General features: G+C 44.9%; 1 protein-coding gene across 3 annotated transcripts in view; it reads right to left on the reverse strand.

Moving 5' to 3' along the window:
* LOC144722650 (rho GTPase-activating protein 7-like) overlaps positions 1–24,074 on the reverse strand; it is a 155,299-nt gene that overhangs the window by 21,630 nt on the left and 109,595 nt on the right. For 2 of the 3 annotated variants that reach the window (XM_078600918.1, XM_078600919.1), the window contains one exon: positions 627–698. In XM_078600918.1, coding sequence (XP_078457044.1) covers positions 627–698 — 72 coding nt within the window. Of the gene's footprint in view, positions 1–626; positions 699–17,830; positions 18,596–24,074 lie in introns of those variants that run through there. The other variant, XM_078600920.1, reaches the window with a different exon arrangement.

The following is a 24,074-nucleotide window of genomic DNA, read 5'->3' on the forward strand; positions in this document are numbered from 1 at the left end:
AACGTTGTGATGTGGACAGAAAGACAACACTATTTGTATATGTACAGCCACTTTTACGCTGCTGCAGAAGGGCCTCTCTCCATGCTGTGCGGGTCATGGAGGTTACTTGACCATACTTCACCACGCTGCTCAGTGCGGCTTGGTAAACGAAGAGAGCATAGATGCGTGCGCTATAAGAATGTATTTTCTGCACTGCCCTCTGCTATCCACAACATAGCTCACAAAGCGTACAACACCTGTTACGGATGATGTTCGCCCATCCAAGCGCTATCCAGGCTCAAGCCTGTCTAAATCCTGACATCTGACGAGATCCAGCGCATTCCTGTTGATATGGGCTATAGCTCAAATACTATAAACTTAATCTAAAAGACAATTACATAATGATACATTCCTTTGTTTTTAGTTGTATTGAGCATGTGAATCCCCGAATAAACACATCGCAGCTCCAGTGCTGAAAGCTTTGTTTTTCTGGGTCATCATTGCTCAGTCAATCACCGCGAGCTGTCATGCTTGTGTCGCCCCGAGTGTGTTACCGTGTGCGTTGCCGCGCGTTACCACGTGCGTTGCCGCGTCCACACCTGCACATGCATTACACGAGCATGCTTTTGTTTGTGTGCGCATCTTACCCTCATACAGCTGTGCATACTGGGGAAACCCAGCTGCTCTCAGCCAATCGCACGCCTCCTTGGCCTCCAGCTCTGTAGGCACAAAGAGACAAGACAAAGATCCCCCGTTTAGCCATTATGCTATCACAGGAGATGGTTTAAAAGAGCACTTATATTAAGGGCTGCGTGGCATATGAGGGATGTAAGGCCAGCACTATGTACTCCTAGCCACATTTGCACATCCCATTCTAATGTCGATCAAACTGCACAAAACACTAATTTCAAGTCTCACGTGGGTAGAGAAGAGGTCCCCCAGTTTGAAATGTCATGGTCCCTTCACAAGGTGGTAAGAGAAAATATTCCCAGGCAGCATTAATTGGTGCACAAACCTCTGTGTACAAAATAATGTCCCAGTATTAACCCAGCAGACGACCCACGAGAAAATGTAACTCTTTGAAATGAAATGGGACATTTTTAGCCAGCTTGTTAGCTCCCTTGCAACATTCATTTTTTTTTCCCTGGGTACAGGACCCAGCACACTTGAGATGCATGGGTGGCACATGGAATATATTCTCATGCGCCGACTTATTTACACAATTGCCAAGTGCCAGGCGAGGAGCGGCATTATTCCAAGGTGACGGCAATGTTTACACACAATGCAAAAGCCTTTACATGGGCATAGAAGAGAGGGGCAGTGCGGGCGTGATCCTCATAGCCAGCATCCCTACTTTTAAGCAGGGCAGATTGCAATCTATAAATCCATTATGCACTTCCTAATAAACAAAGGCTGCAATGCTAAGCCAAACAGTACAGGGGATATTTTTTTTAATCTAAAAGTTTATTTTTTCCAATTTTTTTGTAGAAGGAATTGCGCTGTAGCAGCCAACCGCACAAATACTGGTCCATGGTCACCCCCCCCATGTCCCCTCCCTGCAGAGGTTGCACCCCCCCCCCCCACCGCGTCCCCGTTCTCTTTTATCCTGGCCCTGCCGGCAATGTCAGAGTGCGAGTTTGAAGATCACAGCGTTGACACTGCCGTGCCGATGGGTTGGGGTTGACGGTCATGCTTCACTTTACTGCGCTCCCGTATCGAAGCCCACACAGCGCACAGCTCGAGGGCAACTCGCAGACAAACCCGAGCCACGGTGACCCATGAGCTTCTGAATTTTCAAAACAGCCGTGTCATTCAGGCCCATGTATTTGGTTAGTAATGGATGCAATAAAAACAGGAGCCGGTACATGAATGGCTTTCACGCGAGCCTCTGCGTTTAGTGGAATTCACTACGTCGTGTCCGATTGCGTTGTGACCCTGGAGCCATTTAATTGAAACAAAGCGTCGCTTTCAAAGTGGCAAGCAGAGCACTTAACGTCGATGCCAATGCAGCTCACACCTCCTCAATAACGAGGTCGTGTCAACAGCTGAAGTGACCCACATGTGACTTATTGCATAATATACACTGTGCATTTGAAAGGTAAAGGTGCAGTCCTGCAAAATCTCGCTCAACTCACTCGTGGAAAAGAGCCTCCACCAGAGGGAGGTCTATAAAACCCCCTCTGGAGGGTGTTTGTCTACTCCATGCTGACCAAACGTCTTGGAAGAAGTGGCAGTACCCACACTTTACTGTGGTGTACCCCATTTCTAAAGCCGAGCGGACGGAGGTGTCGGGATTAAAGAAACTTGCCCCATTGTTGACTGCTGAGGGCTCAAACTGTTCAAACCGGCAACCTCTGGATTGCAAATGCAGTGTTAAACATTACACCACGATAACATACTTACTGTACTGTACGTACGCATGCATGAACTTTGCATGTTGGTTACACAAAGTAAATGCATGAGTGCATATATTCATACAAATTTCTCTCGATTTTGCCACCATTGAAAATCTATTCAAAAATGCTTACTAATGCGCCCATTAAAACAAACAGAGATGGCGAGATGGGCAGAGAAAGAAAAGAAATAAAAGGAAATCTAAAACAATACCAGTTAAAAATATAAACGTGAAACATGCCTTTGTCTCGCCGGCTCTACTTGTGGCCAGGACCTCCGTAGTAAAGCGTTCAGACCGAATGTATATTTTTTCCCGCCTGCTATTGTTCAAATGCTGTTATTTTCTACCATCCGGCTGGCGCTCTGGAATGTCTCGCAGGAGTTTTACTTAAAGAGGAGAAGGAGGAGCTTGGGAAGATGAGAGAGTTCACGGAGAGCTGCCCGGAGAGAGGCGGCAGTTCAACCCGGCCCAGCTCCACCACGAGCCAGGGCACAGGGTGTGTACGGGGGGGGGGGCAGCAGGAACCGCACATAAATCACATCCAGGGCAGGAAGGTCGACCACGGGCAAAGAATTCCATCATAATAAGACATAACCGAATTAAATAATTAATGGAGAGCAGGAAAGAAATTTAAATAGGGAAAAAGAGTAAGAGAATAACAAGACGATTTAAAACTCGGCCTTGTAAGTAGAGCAGGCCAAGTATTAGCAAGTGTGCGACTGCCAAAGCACACACGTATTGTTTCCCATATTCAACTGCCAATGAGTAAAAATGAACAGTTTGTTTTTAAACTACTTGCAATCGAGAAGGCTGAACTTCAGAGTTCGTCCGTGAAGAAGGGCAACGATGTGAAACATTGGCATTCATTTCATAAAATATATTCAACATTAATGCGATGCTGGTGGCAGGTTTCATGCGTCTTATATTACATAAACTGGCACAGACAAAATAATTTAAAAGTGATAACAATACTTTTTTTTTAAGCTGCCAGAAAAAACAAATTATCCGTGCAAAACAACCAAATCTGGACTGTTTAAAAGAGCGGATTTTGCCTTGTAAATGAATATGGATTGTTGGTATGTCATCATTGTTATCAGGCCAATAAATATATATTGAAGTCAAATAAATAGATCGGATAAGCAATGGGGAAAGGGCCCCAGTGGTTGCTCATTTCAAACAGCGTCACCCTGCGCTGCGGGAGGGCCCTGACAGGTGCAGATGTCAAGTGACACTACTGGAAAGCAGGGCCCCCCGAAGGCTGCAATCGAACCGAGATTCATGGAATGGAAGCTCACAGTTCAAGGGAGAATTTCATAGGATTAAAGTAAAAAAAGGAAAGGGACTGCTGGCTCGTGGCATGGACAGATAGTGTGGAAAGAGAATGCATTCCGTGCTCTGGACAAAGAGACACTAATATACGTCTCAGTCTGTCTGACTTTGAAAGGTGCACACTTCAATGAAAACCCACTTTTCCCCTTCGAAAATGAAAACCACTTGCGTGCGAGCTGGTGAAGGACTGCCGTTAAAGTCAAGTGAGCAACGAGGCCCGGTAAAAAAAAAAATTGCCATAAAAATGTCCACAGCTTCATTAAAAAGAAACTGGAATGTGCCTACACAGTTGAAGTTAAGAATTGAAAAAAACAATTTAAGACGTCAAATTAAAACTGCATTTATGGGTTCGGCAGCACGCGGTGGAAAGTTTTAACGCAAAAACACGTTGACTGAAATGACGTTGAGTTTCAGTGAAATATTTCAGTGTGAGTTTGGCCTGGCTGCATGTGTCATTATCGTGCTTCCTCTCCTACCTACACAGCTCATTTATCATGCGTTTCAAAGAAGCTCCATGGCATCCGCTTTCTTATGGCCAGTTTGACCTGAAATTCCCAAAATTCTTATTTTTTCTTGGATATTTTTTTTGGGGGGGGGAGGGGGTTTCCAGAGAAAACCCATTCAGGCATGCACTGAGGGCAAGTAGTAAGCTTAAAGACTCACGGAAGGGTGGTGGCATTAGAAGCACATGTCCATTGGCGTGAGTTGGTGAAAAAAAATGCTCTTTGCAATGTAAACAGCGAGGTGGAACAAAAAGGAGTACTCAGCCAGAGGAGAGGCTCCGGACGGGGCATTACATATTTTAAATGCCTGCCACGCACAGCTTACAGCGCCCATGTGTACACAAGAGTACTAATGCACACTCACAAGAACACAAGCACACGGGCGTACCAACGTGCGAGTGCTTGCACGCCCGCGAACACGCACAATTATGCGAGTGCGCGTGTAGTGCTTGCGCACGTATGGCTGTAGGAATGTATGTTCAGACATACAAATGCTGCGTTACGATCGTGCGTTGCTTTTTGGAAAATGTACAGAGCTGTTCCAAAGGCTTGGTCGTTGTACTCTCTTAAATGGAGACCAACTTTTAAAACGTACACACAATATGGTATTTAGACTATGAAGAATGAACGAAATGGTACGTAGAAGTTATGCATTACCCGAACTTGGATGCAATGCCAGAAGTACTGTACATCATCAGCCAGCACACACATCGTTTTGATTATATGCAGGCCAATGGCATTAACAAGAGATGCTTAAAATCTAGCGGTCAATGACTGATGGGGGTTGGTGGCTTAAGGGGGATGAAACACCTGTTTGGCACATGGAAAAGAATTCCAGACGTTACCAAACTCAAACCTAAACACTGCAAAGCACATGGTTACAAGACGGCTCAGAAGCCAATATATTTTACTTAAACGCTAAATCACCCAGAATTTCATGTGTGTGACATAAGGTGATTATGCTCCATGGGACAACATTGAAAAAGACAATGATCACATTGCCTTTATCAATCGCACATTTATTATTTACAAAGCTTTCAATCTCAATTCACCATTAAAATTGTCATAACTTGTATAACTTTAACATCATCATCAACCTAATTCTAAAATATACAAAATCATCAACAGAAGCCACTATTTTCTATATACTATGAGTAGAAACATTCTGCAAAATATAATACATCAATCCTATTTTTAAGGATTTTATGAGACAGCACATGAGAGACTGCACAAGTGCATTATACACATTTTTTACAGATCCTATTTAATACCATTCACCTTGGCTTTTTCGTTGCTCATTTATAAAACGCCAAAGCAGATGTCAATATACAAAACGATCTTACGTCTGTCCTCGTGTGCCTCCGCGCCAGTCGCTAAGAGATCCCACCACCACATACAAAACAATGGCACGATAGCAACCCAATGATGCCACATGTCCTCCAGTTCGCCATCCACCCACCTGCTCACTCCCTTTGACCACTCACTTTCCCATATTCTACCTCAGATCTGGCTCAGCCCCAAACAAACAAACCAGAAGAGAAACGGCAATAAACCTGACCGACAGTGTGCCGCCCATCCGAATCTTAGGAAACGTCCGAGCCCTCTGTCAAAGTACACGGTGTTCCATTCTTCATACTTTATTGGTGCAATTATACTGTCATGGGGCTGAATCAAAACACCCCTAATTAAAAGGCAGCAGGGAGGGAAAGAAATGTGAGATGTGTAGGAAAATTAATAAATATAGTTTTCTGCAATCAAACTGTAAATTAAGAATCTTGGGCTTCAGCTCTGATATTCCAACCGCAGAACAAAATGTTTGAATTTTACAAAGCTGTAATGACACATGCCAGCGAGCCACAGGCATTTTTATGTCAACAGATATGTTGCCTGGGAAGCCAGGCAACGTGTATGTGTTCTCCAATATAAAAATGCTTGAATGGTGCCAGTTATGGCAACCTAAAATATGCATGTAGAAATGAGTCCCAATTTTAGCTAGTCGACAAGCATAAAATATTTTGGAAAGTACTCTATTATGCAGTCACTATGGTACATAGTGTCAATTTGTGAAGAAATATATAAACACCCCTTAAATTGTTTCAAATATATGGATTCACTTTTAGGCAATATTATTGTCACCTACAGAACATTCTTGCACACAGAATTGTGAATTATTTGTTAGATTTGAAAAGCAGATGGGTCAGCAAGAAGCAGCTGAGAAGCCTCCCAAAGACAGATCTCTGTTTTTTCACACGAGAGCAAAAATGCAACACAATGGCAAGAAGGCCCAACATTGTGGCACTTAAAACCGCATCTTTGGTTTTATTCGATAACTTCTTTCATTTTTAAAACTCTTATCTTAGCTTCCCTGTAGTGGTCAAATATGATGGTGGTCAAACTGGACGGTCAGGGATGAAATGAGTTCTGAAACATTCATAGGTTCCATTCGCTTACCCAGTTATTCTTTATATTATTTAAAACAAATGCGTTCTACACATGAGACGAGCACGATCATAGAAAGCGAACCGCCGTACGCAGAAAGCGTGTGATGTGTGTTGCGCACTAAATTTGTAGTGAGGCCCCTACGACCTACTCCTGCTGTCGTGACACACCAATCCCTGAATCCTCCTCTCTGCCCGACTACTCATCACCGGTGGTGAAGCAGGGCAAATACGTGTAACACATTAACACAGAAAAAACCCAAAACAAACCCTTTGCTATGTTTCTAGTGCAGAGGCCTTGGCACAAGCTGAGCAGTGATCATCACAATTGGTGGCCAATTAGATAATTGGACATTCTGGAAACCATGTAAATGTATTTCCTTGACCGATCATTGCACATTTTAGATGTGTTATTGTGGCTACAAAAAACAGACTTGGAGGTGCAAATTGCAGTCACTCAGGAATTACATTACACGGGTCTCAAGATTTTTACACTGTTTTTTATTTGTATTTAAGAACAAGTTATTGTTGATCTCATTTTCAGTAAGTTCTGCCGTGGGTTTTGTGTAAATAATTGTTGTTTTCACTCATGTTAGTTTGCACATTTTCCCCTTGCAATGTGCTGTACCTGTCGCCACCGCGACAGGTACAGCACAAGGTCGTCCTTGTGAAAGAGCTGCTAAAGCTCAAAGGGTCCCCCCCCCCTTACCAGCTGAAATAAGTCAAACTCTGAGTCTGTCTCAGCAATGTGGATTTCAGTTTTTTTTACAAACATGTGGTACGAATATGTTTTTGTATATCATAGCAGTAAGCACAAACCCAGGCAGAGCATTTTCTCTTTTCTCAAGCAGTGCAGCTCAATCGTTGCTTATACAAAAGCCCCAAAAATATGGCAGCTCTGGCAATATTTTTTCTGAGACAAACAAAAAAAACACGAATTGTTCTGTTTTGCATACCTCCCACCAACAAAAAGGGATGACATCACCAAACAGTTGCAGCCACAAACAGGTCTGTCCAAAAAGATAAATAAACAGCACAAACAAAATGGAAAACAAGACATGAAGCATTTGGGCAAATGGTGAACAGATGTCTGCAGGCGGTTTCTGTCGATAAACCCTCAGGCAACAACCAACAACTCAGCCCAGCCCACCGCCCTCCCTGCAACCTCCCTTCCTCAGCACAGCTGACTGCCAAACCTGGGCGCCCAGCACAGGAGGGGGGTCAATTAGTTCAGCTGACCCCACTGGGAAGGAGGGGCAGGGGGGGAGCCACAGGGAGCGAGACAGGGCAGACGCCAAAAAAAGAGGGATCAACCTTACAAAATAAAAAAAAATTCCCCAAAAAATTGGGGCAGAAAGCCCGTTATGGGATAATGAGGTTGAGGTTGGCGTGTGGCGTTGTAGGGGAATCGGCTAAGATAATTGGGGTGTGGTGAAGCGTGTGGCATTTTGATTGGCTCTCTCATAAGTACGCTCCACAATGCTTATCTCCAGCCACTGTCCGGAGTGGGTATGGCGCTGGCACAGAAGCGGAGGTCAGTTGCCAGCGGTACGCAGCAGAGACGACTTGGTGCCATGCCGCAGTGACACGGCAGAGTGCCGCTTTGTGGCACCGCACAGTGCTCGCCGCCAGTTGAAAAGCAATTGGAAGACAAAGGGAGACATGAAAGTTGGAGATGGGGGGGGAGTTTGAAACAGGGATGGTAAAAGGCATGAAAAAGAGTTGGCTGACATTCCATTGTACAGGCGTTACAGCCAATTAAAAATACGCTAACCAAAGCCTGTCAACACAGCTTGGGATGTCAACAGCTGCCCGTAATGAGCACTTTTATTTATGCACTGGTGCAGCTGATAAATTTCAGGATCAGTGGTGTTTGCCGAGGTCCAAGGTTTCGCTGGTGCGAGTCCCGTGCTCCGAGACTCTACCTTGGTGGTTTGCGGCCAAACTCGGCTGAGACTGTGCCGTCTCTCCAAGAAGGAGGCAGGGCCTTCATTTACCAACTGCCAATGGACGTTATTGCTTTCACAGCTTTCCTGCAGGTAGAACGCTATGTGCTGAATGCAGTCAAAATCCACCCCCAGAAAATGACTTGTACTTCCTGAAACATGAAAAATATGGTCTGCGTGTGAAGCAACTGTGTGCAGCCTAATCCATCCACGTCCAAAAAGCCATAAAATTAAACAAACATGTCTACCTAATAGACAGACCCATAATTCACTCAGCACATGACAGCAAGGCAGGCGCATCAAGAGTTATGATCCAACTCCCCGCACCTTCCCACACTACCTGTCCCTTCTTGTTCACCAGTATTCTGCACCGAAATATAAAGTTGGCAGTGAAAAACTGCAATATTTTCTTCATTGGTACGCATAGAAACATGGGTAATTTTATTTAGTTTTCATGTGCAGGAAATGTGACAATCAACTGCTGGATAAAGGCCTTCTCACACCGTGTCAGTCACAGAGGTTGTTTAACCATACTTCACCGCACCGATTAGTGCGGGTTGTTGAAAGGCAGGCCTAGGACCGGTTCAAACATCACTCACCAATGATATTCACCGTGGCTGGGTTTATAGCATAGTGCGCTAACCACTTGTGCCACCACATCACCACATTCGCTAAACCGGTGGCAACTTCACAAATGCAGCACAGTGTTTGTACTGCTCTGCAATGATCGTTGTTTGACAACTAAATGTCAGCGCATGCACGAGTCAGAAGAACGCACACAAAATATGCAAGTGCTCTGCTGAATGCAGGGCGAAGGACACGCCACCAATCCAAATGAAAGACAAAGGGGAACAAAACCATCTGTGTCACTGCAAGGGGCCACGGGACAGCATATGGGGCGATGTCACCACTTCCAGGCGCTCTGCGCACCTATCCCTGCATGTCTCATGCTACGTGGATGTGCCCCCTTAGTCCCGGCTACAAGCCACGAAAGCTTAGAAGAATCCAAGGAACCTCTCACGTCACAATTGAAATGTTCCTTTGCAATTGTTATATTTTTTTTATCAATACACGAGATTATTGAACTGAAATATATTTTTTCAGGCATGTACAGTTTATGCTACAGAGAACGAGACCACCTGCAGTGACTAATTGGGTTTTGGGGAATACTGTTTTTGGTGATTATTTGTTCAGCTGTATACAATGGGAAGAGTGTGTTTTTTTGTTGAAGCTTTACATCCACCAAGCCTCGGCCTGGATGTTTTCAATTGGACATCGTGACTTCACTGCCGCACCATCTGGTGACTCCCTTCACACACACTGGCATCCCCTAGCCGGCCCATCCGAGAAAAGCATTCATCACTGCATGTGCTCACCACATACTCGCACACAGACATGCTTATACATAGATCCCTCGTTCAGCCTCATACACTGTTTGGACAAGTGAGGTTAGGGAGCACCTATTAAAGGTTAGAACAGCATATGAGGATGTGGTGTGACCAGTATCACAACAGGCCACCCTTTGTCTCTCTAGTGCCGATGTTCACACATTGGTATCAGGTACTCATTTAAGGTGGAGTTGACCTTGGGAAAGTCTAGCCATGACAGGAAATTGAAACCAGATTACCTGGGTTCGTAGTGCAGTGTCTGAATTTCTGAATTACTGAGCCACCTTTCCATACATACACACATATGTTCGCACGCACACATGCATGCGTTTCCACATTCCCTCATATTAATTTACATACACTGAACAAACATGCATTAAACCAGAACAGATACAGAATATTATGTATTTACACATGAATGTAAATGTATTATTATGTACACACGCAACAATTACATAAACGTGCACAGGAGCACACACGCACTATGACTCGGGACAAAGCAGCTCAAAGAGCAGAGAGAGGCAAGCAGAGGAAATTAAAGATTCACAAAAGAATGCTGGGGAGATCAAGTGAACTACAGAGGTCACCAATAAATCATTACATGCTGTGGATTAAAAGAAAATCCCCTTGAAAGTGCAGTAGAGAGATTCCAGATGGCAAAGACAACCAACGCTATTTAAAATTCCTGAAAATAAAAAAATGTAGGAAATATAACAGAGTATGGATGAACCCATATAAGAGAGTGTTATGTAAGAGCAGACACTACTTAAATGTAATCCTCTCCCTGGTGACAGCTCAATGCGCAGTTTAATAACTTGTCTATACAATAGTGCAATGAAAGTAAAAGTACATTCGTTCACAGAGGCAGGAATGCGCTAATACGATTTGAAACATTCCACACAGAAAGTGCCGCCTGCTTAGTTACTATTCCGTGGCCTCATATATTTTTTTCTCTTCCTCTCCTTCCTGGGCACGTGCTGGGAGCACAATGTCTAAATTAACAAATGCAAGAATGAATGGCTGATTTGGAGTGAAAGAATGAATGACAGAACGAATGACTGAATAATTGAATGGACTGCTAAACGGCCAGAGCCACGGCAGGACAACGCAGGGCACAATGAGCAGCTCGCCCTGGAGCTTGGCTGTCCAAATAAACAAGCTTTCTTGCTGAGCTCCCGACAAAGCCGAAGGATTTGTCCCTTCTCCACACAGGAGGGGAGAGGGGATGTAGGGTGGGAGGGAAGAGACAGGCAAGGGTAGGCCCATCCTAAACCCCATGCTTTTTTTGTTAATACAGATACACTCACAAATACCGCAGCAGCAAGGCCCGTGGACCGCTGTGCCCTCAAGTCCCCCTGCCATTGCAAACCAAACAGATAAAAGCGGAAAGGATCAGCCCAACAATTGTGGGGCCCGGAGAGCAAACATTCCGCGGCTCGTGATGGGGCGTGCAGCGGCGAGTCTTTGCGCAGGTGGCGCGTGAAGTCTCGGCGTCCAGCCAATGTCCAGCCGTGCTGCTGCGCAAGCCCACAAAAGCCACCCTCCCGCTTGCTCATTGAGAGACACACCAGAATGTGGCTGTGCTGGGCAATTCTGAGATAACTCCTTAGCCCTCCCTGAGATAACCTGACCCTATCCATCGTGGAGGAGGGTACATTGTGTTGACTCGCTCTCACCGTTATGGTTCACGCTGTAATTTGGTGGCTTGGTCGTTTTTTTTTTGGGAAAAACGACAATAATTATTATTTGCTTTGACTTTAAAAGGCTGCGAGGATAGACTATGAAGGCAGCTACTCAAACGTTACTTTTTGTATCGGTAAACTAATTCACAATATTCATGCACAGCCAGAGCCCGTTTTCAATGTCATGTCAGTGAAAAACAGATATTATTTTGATGGGGTAGCACAAAGGCTTGTCTTGCGCTAAAAAAACAAGCACTCTGCTAAATTACGGGTTTGCGTAACTTGAGCGTGCTTTGTTGCTTGCAGCTCACTTACAGGATTAATTTCCGATAATTACCACTGCGCCCCCCTTCACCCACATCCACTCTTTCTGCAGCCAAAACACCAAACGCTGCTGCCAATCTTATCTCGCCATCTTCACCTGCCACCCAAGCCGGCCTTCCCACCTGCCAGCCAACCAACCCTCCTGTCACCTCCTCCCTGTGTGCTCAATTCACAGACCGTCTTGTCCTCTCTTCAGTTGTCCCCTTTAATTTACCTGCTGTATATTTTCCCCTACAACCGAGTGATTGATATTTAATTTGTACCCAATTTATTTCCCTGTTCCACCCGTCCCGTCTCCCTAAAGTCCTATCATTCGCACTGCCTTGGACACTGCCAACACAAGAGCCCTGCGGGAACTTGATTTGTTTTGCAGCCCAGAATAAAACAAACGAGATATTCTGTGCAGTGTGCGGAGTTGTTGTTTTGTTTGGGATTCTGTTGCAGACATTTTGTGTTTGGCCAAACGTCAGAAAATGTGGTGTTTTGCTCGGGGTCAAAATGTGTCACGGTCAAAATGATCGCCTTATATTTATTTATGGATGAAGCTGCCCAAATAAGACTGAAAACATTTCGAATGTTTAACTCTACAGAGATAAGGCACCACACAGGGAAAGACAAAGGGATTGTGAGAGTTACATGTTCTGCCTAGATGTGGCTGCATTCCAGCACCCAGATATCAATCAGAAAACCGTTTGCAATATAAACACAAAAATAAGACGAGAGAAAAAAGGAAAGAAAATAAGCACTGGCAATGCCACGGAGGGGAGTAACCACATGTTTCAATCAATAAATGCATCTGTCTCAGGATTATTAGTATTCAGAAAAAAATGCCCGAGGCTCATAGGGCCAGACGAAGGCACGCTAACGTAACACAGTGGGGAGATTGAGACTCTGGAGACAAAGAACTCATGCAACCAAAACAGGCATCATTTGTTTTGAACTCCTGCACTTATTAATGTATGAACACTCTTTTAAGTTCCAATGCAGACTACTGACGATTATAAAAAAAAATCGAAATAAGTATGCAACCTTTACAATGCAGTATTTTTTTGGCGTTAGTGCATGTTCTGTATGCTCACATCTGCCTGAGGCAGGCGAGGTTGGAGAAATAGATGGGATGGATGCTTTTAGCAAATTTGAATGACCTCTATGCATTGCAAGCACAATAATGTGATCCTTGAGTATATGAACTGTAATTCTAAGTCTCTTAAAACAAACTGCCTACGGACATGTACACATGTCACACACATCAGACTACGCTCATGAAATATGTTAACACCAAGCAAAGTTGAAGTATAACTTAATACAAATTGGCGCAGTTTAAAAATAAATACTGGTGCGGTAGATAAATAAATGCCCCCCCCCCCCCAAGAGCAGTTCTCCTGGACAATGAGAGAAAGTGCTTCGAAGAGGCCACTTGTTTCCCAGGCCAGCGCACACAGGGGGGGGCTCGGTAGTGAGTACCACGCCCAGCCGTCTTTATTGCCTTCCCCACACTCGCAGGCACCATCGCACACTCATTTTGTGCCAGACACTGGAATGCATTTAAACCGTTATCATAGGGGTCACAAGCAAAAGTCCCCAAAGCAGACGAGGCAATTACTGCAATAATTACAGTCTCAGCCAAGCCACTTTTTATACATTCTCTGCCCACCAGCCCAGGTCAGATATGTGCTAGTACTGCGAGTGCTCTGATGCCCTCAATGGTGTTGACTGATAATGAATTGATTTATTTACTTTTGGGCTTACAGGAATGCACGCTCCACAGATCAATGGCCCTCCATCAAGTGTCCCTGGCTAAGCAAAGCATGGCAGCTCCACACTCGTGCAAACATACAGGGGTTGCCGGCACGGGGTCCCGCTGGCCGCGGTGCGCTGGCCCGGATATCAGCAGTGGTGGCGTTGGCTACCCTGACGCAAGCGCGCCGCTTATCGCGAACATCTGGAATCCGGCCCGTCTTCCTCCCACGATTTCATGATGGCAGCGGCTTTCGGCGCGGCTTCCGATCCGTGGCGTGCAACATCTCATCACCGCCCCTTCTCCTACCACCCCACCCCTCTAGCCCAGCAGCGGAACCTCGGACCGCACACCACCCACCCTCACCGCTAACCACTCATTCGCACCGCTCGGCACTCAACCCACTTGAACCGCACACCACCCGCACACCACCCGCACCACTCACCACCCGCACAACTCACCACCCACCCGCAGCGCTCACCACCGACCCGCAGTGCATTGCCTGACAAAGATACCCCGTGTACCGTTTAGCAACTGTTGGGAGAAATGCTGTAAGCGAGCACCTATTAAGGCTGACACCCATGGGGGGGGGAGGAGTAGCAGCACCACCCACGCCCACCTTTGTCTCCCCAATGCTGATGTTCACACACACAAAGTAATTAGGTACTCGTGAAGGTTAAGTTAACTTAGGAGATGCCCAGGACCGGTTCATCTATCTCTAGCCGTGGATGTAAACCATTGGTGGCATTCGAACCCAGGATCCTCCTGATAACCAATGCACACCAGCCCAAACATACACAAACATATACACACACACAAATCTCCTGCACAAGACACTGCAAGCTATGCTAACCCTACCCCTCCGCTTTTCCACAGAGCAGATCCAGCCCACATCACCGAGTCACATTCCAGAGCCCATGAGGAAATTCCTCCCTGCTCCTCAGCCTGATGCTTGATAGTGGTTTTTGCCTTCAAAGACCAAGTGTAATTAAGCTCATTCACTAGTGTACAGTATATATACACAAATTAGTCACATACTGGAATGCCCTGCGCGTATATATATTTACACTATATAGGACTGTAGTTCATAAATGTAATATACTGCACACACACAGGATATTACATAATATACGTGTGTACATATATCCCATATACACGCACAGGTGATGTGTCCTATATGTGTACAGATATTTCATACACACAATGGATGCTGGAACACATTGAGAGATACTAAATTTTACAGAATGCTTAAAGTTAAGCTTTGTTCAAAGGCCTCTTATTAACCAAGCATTCGTATAATAGAATGAGTGCATTGATGATGATGATGCAATCCAGACAGAGGTTAATAGGTTTACACATTATACCAAAATGTGGAAATTCGAATATCCTGAAGTTAAAACATTTTCATTTCGACTCATTTACACGCTCATTACTGTATCTGATTTAAACAGTACAATGTTTTAAGAAATGTTCCCACTGCACACACAGTAGCCGTAACCCACTCATGGGGCAAGTGCTGTTAGTGAGCACCTATGAAGACCGACACGGCACACGGGGGGATGGGGGGTGGCTAGCACCACGCCCGGCCGCCTTTGTCCCAGGATTGGTTCAGATATTCGTCACCGATGTTGGCAGTGAGCGGGACTCGAGCTCGGATCGCCAGGTTCGTAGCGCAGCGCGCTAGCCGCGACACACGCAGGAGGGAATACACCCAAGGGGTCGACCACTGCAGAGATGGAGCCGTGACATCAGCTCGTGTGCAGGAGCGAGACAAATCGTTGCATCGCGAGACGATGAGAGATGGCTACAACTTGGGGGGGGAGAGGCCTGTATCCAGCAGTGGATATATCCAAGCTGATGATTTAGATCGTGAGTATATAACCCATATATTGACACCTACACGACAACGCATTACGAAATCAACAGGACTTGCAGCAGCCCTCCCCTTAAAACACCGAGGAGCACAGCGAAAATAACCATCATTAGATGCGCTGCACCATCACGACCTAATAACAGGGTTGACGTCTTTGTTTCTCCTTCTCGTGCACCTTCTGAGCGACGTTTATTTATTGTTCCTTTTATCGCTAAATTCGCACTTCTCCACTTTCTTCACTGCTCGGTTGATTCACCACAGAAGGTTCTCACAGAAAATAAGGAGCAGCAACTGAAGAGACGGGGAGGGATTGAGGATCTAACAAGGGTGAATAAGTGATGAAACGGTGTTCAAGGGACCATTAGGATGTCAACTCCCACTGCACCGGGGTTCGGTTACACTGGGCTCGGTTTATCCCACCTCCTCCTCATGGCTCGAGACTCTCCAGCATGACAATCGCAGCTGTACCAACGGGACTGCGCCCACAATTGTAGCAGCAACAAAATAAAAGCTACCAAGATGTGACTTGCGAGTGAAACGGATGTGGCTGCAAATGCTCTGGTGGTATAAAAACACACATTGTGTTCAACTGAACGCATCATTATCAACATCGGCAGCTATGATCAACCTTACTGCTGGATAAAGGCCTTCCAAATTCATCACGATCACTTGTAGATTAGCGATCTAACAATTAATCCAGTACCCATACACAAGCTGAATGCATTGCTCAATTGATGAACTTTTGGGACGCGTTCCATTCCTTGGCTGTTACTCCATAAATATTCCTGACCATCAGCCATTGACACTTCGAGCGATGAGTCCTGCCCAAGCCTACGACTTACTTTTCTGTACAGTTTGAACGTTGTCTCTATCCTGCACAAGTTTTCTAATCCGCATGTTTCTCTTTCTGTCACTCAGTTTTAACTCCAAGCACGCATCTCTCCACGCTTCTTTGCAGAGTTGTTGAATTGCTACTTATTTGCTTTCTTGCCCGCTTTTGAACGACGCATTTTGCGTGAAATTCGCCGAGCAAACCTAAAGGGTTTGTTTGGCGTAAATAACAAAAGGGACTCTTGACCCAAAGTCAATTCCCGACGTGCCACTTCTGCGCTCCGTGTGCTTGCCCGAAGACAGCGGCCGTGTGGCCACGCACGGTCAAATCCCAGAGCTCACGTCCCACACCCACCCTCCAGCCACCACACACAGGGGCACGTCCCACGCGATACCGATCGCATCGAGCAATTTTCTCAGAGGAAGAATTTTTTTTTTTTCGAAAATTACAGTCAAGTATCTGCGCAATTAAAGCGCTCACAAATTAAATATATTTTTTTTCCCATCGCATTTTTTGGACGCTTTCCCAACAAGTCAAGTTTTTTTTCAAAGTCACTTAATTCAAATCTGTTGAATATCAATGACTGTACTACACGCTTTGTGAGGCAAACTGCTGAATAGTGAGAACACAACAGATGTTTTAACGTCAACATTTAAAGTGTTAAAAGTACTTACAAGGGACAGAAAGTCGATTCTATTAACGTTACAAGCCCCTTACATTATTCGCAAAGGGCCATTTCTTACCCGTTAATTTTAAAAGTCTCATTAGACCTTAAAATAACGAGTATTGAACTTCACACATGAATTCTTGCACAGAACATTGCTGGCAAGCCTTGCAAGACTAAACCCACCGCCCCCCTCTTTTATCCTTTAACGCGATTAAAGTGAACGGTATCGCGCTATTTCTTAACTTTTATTCGCCGCCCCCCCCCCAGTGCATCTTGACAGCTGGCGAAAGGCACATCTTAAAAACGTAGTAAAGCAAAGACACGCGCACACAACAACAAAAACCCCACACACGAAACTAAACAGTCGGTCAAATCGTGAAGGTTGGCCCCATCGCGAGACATTTTGGGGTCCCAAGCCAGCAATTGTTACGACGAAAATATCCCAAACTGCACCCCCTAAGCACCACCCCTCTTTCCCGAGATCTCCATCCTCCCCTCTAACCCCTCCATGACTTCAGCAAGAAGCAAGAAACACAGGAATAGAACACTCAAGCATCCTGTTAAGAGATTGGACACGGACCCCGAGCGCACGAAGGCCCTGTGGGGTGGAAGGAGACGGAGGAGGTCACACATCAGCTTGAGCCCATGAACGAGATGCTATTAACAACAGGGCGGTTAAAAAAACAAAATTCGTGATGAAGTTATGGGACTCGAGCAATGCGGAGGGGGCTCTTACGTGAGTTTGGAAGAATCATCGCGGAGCAGATGTGACCCAGGGAGCGAGACCTCCTCACGCAGCCGTGAGGAGAGACGAAACCGGCGGATAGCAGGGCTCCGGCAGACATTCACTTGGACTCGCTCGTGCCTCTCTCCCTTCCACCACCAGAAGCCACCGTCGGCAACGCTCCCAACACAGCAGCGCTTCCCAGCGCCACGGCCCCAAATCAAAACCTTCGCCCTCTCGAGATGGGGATTGGAGGTGCTTTTGCAAAAAATATTCCCAGTCTTCAAACGTTTTCCATCGCAAGGCAACTTTTCCTTCTCAGTTGGGATGTTTTAGGTCGGGGGTGGGGGGAGGGTATTAGTATTTACTGCCTTTTCATTAAAATAATAATGAATGTTGTTGTCCCCTTTGGGGATTTATGTATTTTAGTACTTGGATTTAAATCAGAAGCTGCATAAAAAATCTTTACATAGGGGCAGTCACACGGAATAGCGCAGCACACCCTCCGCACGGCTTGCCATCTGTCTCTGATCTGGGAGTCTGTAAGCCCAGCGAGTGATAATAAAAAACACCGTGGGCCATACCAAGTCCACACGGCAGGGGTGGTAAGTCAGAGAGCTAAACTTATTTCAAATTTCAGAACACAAACATATGATGGTAAATTATTTTCATAGGCGTACGGACAAAGAAAAAATACCTTACAGATGTTGATATTTCACGTGTTTTCAAACAAACTGACATTTCTTTAAAATACATTTCAGACCATTCTACCCCCTGCTAAGAAATGGTATAATCCACTACCATAGCTCAGAGCACGCCCCTCTAGCTGCCCTTCAACATCTCTCCTCCTCCTCCCCCACCGCCGGTCCTCCCTCCCAAAAAGTGAACGAAGATTGAACAGGAAACAGCCTTCAGCTGCATACAGCCATGCAGCAGTGTTCAGATGAATACCCCACACATTTCATTGTGAAGCCAGCGTCGACTAACACGAATGGAGAACGGCGTAAAGCACGCGAACAAAAATTAAGTAATTCTAGATTTTAAGCTTTCGTGACTGCAAGGATTCATACTCTTTGGTTTTTTCGGTAAAGTCACGTAAGTAAAAAAGAAAATAAAAAATAAATTAAATCACGACGTTTCGGGCTCAACACAAGTATAATGATGTATGAACGAATTTTCATCACCATCATAATATCGATCAGGTATCAAGGTGCTTTTGCCTTGAGGAGAGTCCCGCTACATTGGGATATTTTGCCAGTTGCGATAATGAGTTTTTGGCTTCATGTGGGAGGAAACCGGAGTAAAGTGTGGGTGGAGGAGTGAAAAGGAGGATGATTAAGATCCACAGCTCACTCGGCGTTCACTTATGTTTGTTTGACCTGGCAAGAGGGCACATTGTAAAACTGAGCGTTGTTGGGAGTAAAAGAGGTCAACATTTAAGCCTTAATTATTACACGCTCTATTTTATGATAAATGCATTAATATTTAGTAGCGATGTACTACTTTAAGGTGTCCATGCCAAGCTATCATCAAGTAGAACCCAAAAAGTACAGTATTGGTTGTGGGAAGTCATGTGGTTCTGTATTAGTCGAGGCTCACTTAACCAGCAGATTTAATCGAAATTCACGTATATTTAGGTATTACATAACTTATACAACAAGGCATCACTTAAAATTCCACAGTACTGTATTACTCATTGACCATAAAGACACAAAAATACCCATCTTTTTTTTTATACAAATCACCTACACACTTTAGCAGCAACAAAAAAACTGGCATTCCAAATCAAATCCGCTAAACACACGAATAGTGTGCATGTCCCTGCTGCCAATGTAAACTTACTCTGGAGGACAATGGGGCCTGGTTTGGCCTCATTAGCATTTGTTAAAGCACAGGTTACAGTTAATGGAAGGCTGCAATCGTATGCAGTGCGCTGAATGCATGTGAGTGGGTGGAGGGGGGAGGGGGGCATGACTAGCAATGGGCTCTGCATTAACAAGAGACGCGGTGGCCCAAAGGGATATGTCAATAGCTTGGCTGTGTATTTGTGGCAATTTGTTTCTCCTCGTTAGAATCTCTAACAGCTGTAGCATGCGCCACTGTGGAAGCCTCTGAGAAATGGGACGCTGTGACGCCCGCTGCCTTGCATGTGTTATGGCCGATCCGAACACATTTGAGCGATTTTTTTCCAACTGCGTAGAAAGCCCTTTGGTTTGGGTGAATTTGGGACTTACACACGGACAAACATCATTCGTGAGCACAGACTCATGTATGCATGTGGGGAAAAACTGTAAGCAACTGGGATGTGTGTCACATTGAGTACAACATCTTCTGAACACACTTGGTTGTGGAGCCTGACATCCCTTGGCAAGAGCCTTCCAGAAAAGTCTTGAAGACTCAACAAACTAAACAGATTCATCAATAACACTGTCCTGAAGAGTAAAAACGACATTTAATAATATGTAATTGGTGACGTTTCAGCCAATAACAGGAAGTAGATATTTAATATGCCAATTATAACACTGTTAATCACAAAAATATTTTTCAAATTGTATTTCTATTAGGGTCCATAGTATGTATAGTGTCGTCTCCAACTATTAACCACTCAACATTTTGGGCCTCTCTATCTTTCTGCTGAAGGGTTATTGCCTGAATTGTCACCTTTTATAGAATGTTCAACTTTAGGGCAGAATTACTGACGGATTGTATTGTGCTTGTGTTATTTTGCTTGTGCACCACTACCAATCCAGTATCACAATAGTTCCTAAGACTCGGCGAGGCTTTCCTGTGTGAGGAATTCATTTTGTTGTGGGTGCCACCAATCGAGCACCGCTTGCAGTCTCCTTACGAGTGCTTATAAATATTTACCCAAACGTCAACGACAAAGGGAATTAAAGCAACACAAAGGGAAAAAATAGTGCACAATAACATTCCAGAGGCCAACAAGAACAAGAGGTATCAACTGGAAATATCAAGAAACATTCAACTCCCAGTCTTGTTATCATTACATGTTGTGTACCATGTAACTAACCATAGACGTTGATCGGGACACCATTTTAAAGGGCTTCACGAAGAATATACGGAATGTCATGAACCAAAAAGGGCTTGTCCTTGAGCAGCTGAACATTGCATCTTACTTGTTTAAGTGTCATGTAAATCTCTAGTACATTTGCTTATCTCTTAAGTGCCGTCTTATCAAATGGAATGTGACCCTTAGACAGAGAATCAAAAGCATTGTAGACACAGGCTGTATTGCACTTGCATTTCCAAATACATTAACTCTTTAGTAAGCCTGGAAAATGTACGGCTTAACCGCAACAACAATTCCAATCACTGACGGATTGTAACAATGAGATGAGCTGCTATATGTATGCAAAGATAAGCAAAGATAATTAAAAGACAACACAAGCTCACATGGACATTCAGAGCGACAAACACACGCACGCACGCTTGAAACAGCTTGAAACAGAGTAAAACAGTGGTGCTCATGAGCAACGGTGATGGCGAGGGTCAATTAGCCCAGGCAATCACGGGCTCGTATTCCTTCTTCTCGGCAGCATGTTAAGGACACCGCATTAAAAAAAGAAACCTTTAAAGAAATCCTCATTTATTTAATGAGTGAAAACATTTGGGCATCCCTCCATCCTGCTAGGTGCAATTCACGGACAACAAACACAACTTTTAAAAGGAGATTAATTAGCGGCCATTCACTTCAAGCAAGTCGCTCAGCCAGCCGGCCCTGGGGCGTCCTCGTCACTTGTGCCCGCTCGCTCACTGGCAATCGGCGCCCTCAAGCCACTTTCACGGTCCCGTGCTAAGGCGCTGAGCATTCACAGGCGTCTATATTACTCCATAAAAGCACCTCCTGCCTCGGCGTAAATTTGGTGATTCACACGTTCAGGCGCTCTGAGATGCGGGGAGGGCAGTGCATGGGGCCAGCGTTTTTGCATCTCACTACTGCGAGCCTTGATCATTTTCTACTTATAGGAATACTCAGCTAGGAATAGGAATTGGCCCAGTGTTTCAAGCAGGAGCCTCTTGAGAACTAAGTGTGGGGAAGTGATGCTTTCCCATGTGCAGATTTAATCTTGTAATTAATATTGTACAAAAATAAGTAATGTATTGGCCTTAGTCAATTTACTGCTTAAGAACGTCCTCCCCAAACCATGTCATGGGGGTATTTGACCATCCCTCATCGTGATAATGAATGTAGATTGGTGAAAGAGTGAGTATAGAACTGGTTGAGACATCAACACTGATGTTAGTCATGGACGGGAATCGAACTAAGGTTACCAGGTTCATAACGTAGTGAACTAACCATTACACCACCTCTCTACCCCAATACTGTAAAATTAATCATACTTGATTAACTCAGCGAGGTCTTCATTATTCTCGAACGTCCTTGTTGTTTTAGGGTCCTGTGGAACATTTCAAGGTGCGGCGGCTATGCGAATGTCATCGATATGCGGCTGGATACAAAATGTTCCGTTCAAAAAAGTTTTAGTAGAGTTAAACTACATATTTGCAAACGAATTTAAACAAATTACATACCGTTTATAGAAAATAACAAGTAGAAATTATAAAAAGGTGACAACACATCTGTTAAACGGATGGGATGTTTTTGTAGCAACATAATCGTGCCTTGTCCCCTTCTCTTCCACACAATGTTACAAAAGAAATTGCAATGTTAATTTCATTAATTTGTTTGTGCTTGCACAACTATTCAAGTACGGTATTATTCGCAACAAAATGGGTGCCATAGGAATTTGGGTCTCATCGGCATTCCAATCTGGTTGGCATTTTCTCGTTTGTCGGACCAGAGACCATGCAGTCTAGAGTTACAGCTGCCTTTTGCCGACTCCTGTAATTCGGTCTTACAGGCACAGTCCCGCCTATTGTTCGTTGCCACCAGGCGAAAGCAGCCCCTAAAGCCAGACACCTCAGACAAATGGCGCTATAATGCCGAACAGAAATAGGACCTTGATAAACAATGGGTAAGGGGCAAAGGCAGGGATCCAGCAACAATGTGCCGTACCCCCCCCCCAAAAAAAATAAGGACACTTAAAATAGGCGGCAATTAGCGTTGGTGACAAAAAACGGAGGCCGTTTCAACAAAGGGAGCTGGTACGGTACGTACGGCCGCCCAGTGCTGACGACAGTGCGGACATGCGAGGGCATTCACGTGGGCAGCTGTTGGCCCCATGCGCTCGCATGCAACAGTGCGGTGCTGTTTTAAACATAATAGTTTTTTGTAAATGTTTTGTTATTTTCTTTGAACCTATCTAGGTGACTTTACCGAGAGACCCAAAGAATTTGTCTTCATTAGATACCACAGAGAAGCCAGACTTGTAGGTCATAAATTGATATGTTAGTGTCTATATATTAGTTCAAGTCAAAGCAAGGAACACACCCGGGAAGGTAACAACCGCAGAGATGGAGTAATACGATGAGCTCATGTGCAGGAGCGAGATGGTTTGTGATCCATGTGCGGCACGGGAAGGCCTTCGCTCAGAGCATTGCCGAGGAGTACGATGACGTTCAAGTCAGTTTCTCTGGCTGCGTGTGAGCCCCAAACAAGGCATCAGATGTGAAGGGCCATGAAAACGCATGCCATGAATCGCGGGCACACGCCTGCCATCACCACTCGACCGCCCACATGGTAAACAAACAAGCAGGCAAAACAAACACGCACCGCTCACTTCTCGCGCCAGTGTGCTTCACCTGAAACACACAGCCCACCTGGTTGGGGTGCAGAGGGCGCAGACCAACTCTACCTCCAGCACTTACCCACTAAAGTAAAAACATATATGAAGTCGCACATCTAAACAACTGATCATCAATTAAAACATTTAGGCTTTCATTTGCTTTTTCTGAGCAAACAAACATGACTGGTAAATGTTAACTAAATTGACAAAACGTGCCTGTAAAAACCTTTACATAAGATGCCTTCTTCTTGGTTCTTTCGGTAAAGTCACGTAGAATGGAAATAATAAAATAATAAAATTAAAACATAATAAAATAATTCTCACGACGTTTCGGCCACAACGCAAGCAGCCGTCCTCAGGTGAAGAACAGGTCTGTCGAGAAGACAGGCAGACTCTGTCTTTATTATTTCCATTCTACGTGACTTTACCGAAAGAACCAAGAAGATGAATCCCTGCAGTCACGAAAGCTTTAAATCGAAAATTATAAGATGACTTATGGGCATAATTTCCAATGTATGGTTAAGCTACTCACCACCAAAACCCTGAGGTAT

The sequence above is a fragment of the Lampetra planeri genome, chromosome 15 (genome assembly GCF_965212315.1).
Source record: "Lampetra planeri chromosome 15, kcLamPlan1.2.h2, whole genome shotgun sequence".
Lineage (NCBI taxonomy): Eukaryota > Metazoa > Chordata > Hyperoartia > Petromyzontiformes > Petromyzontidae > Lampetra > Lampetra planeri.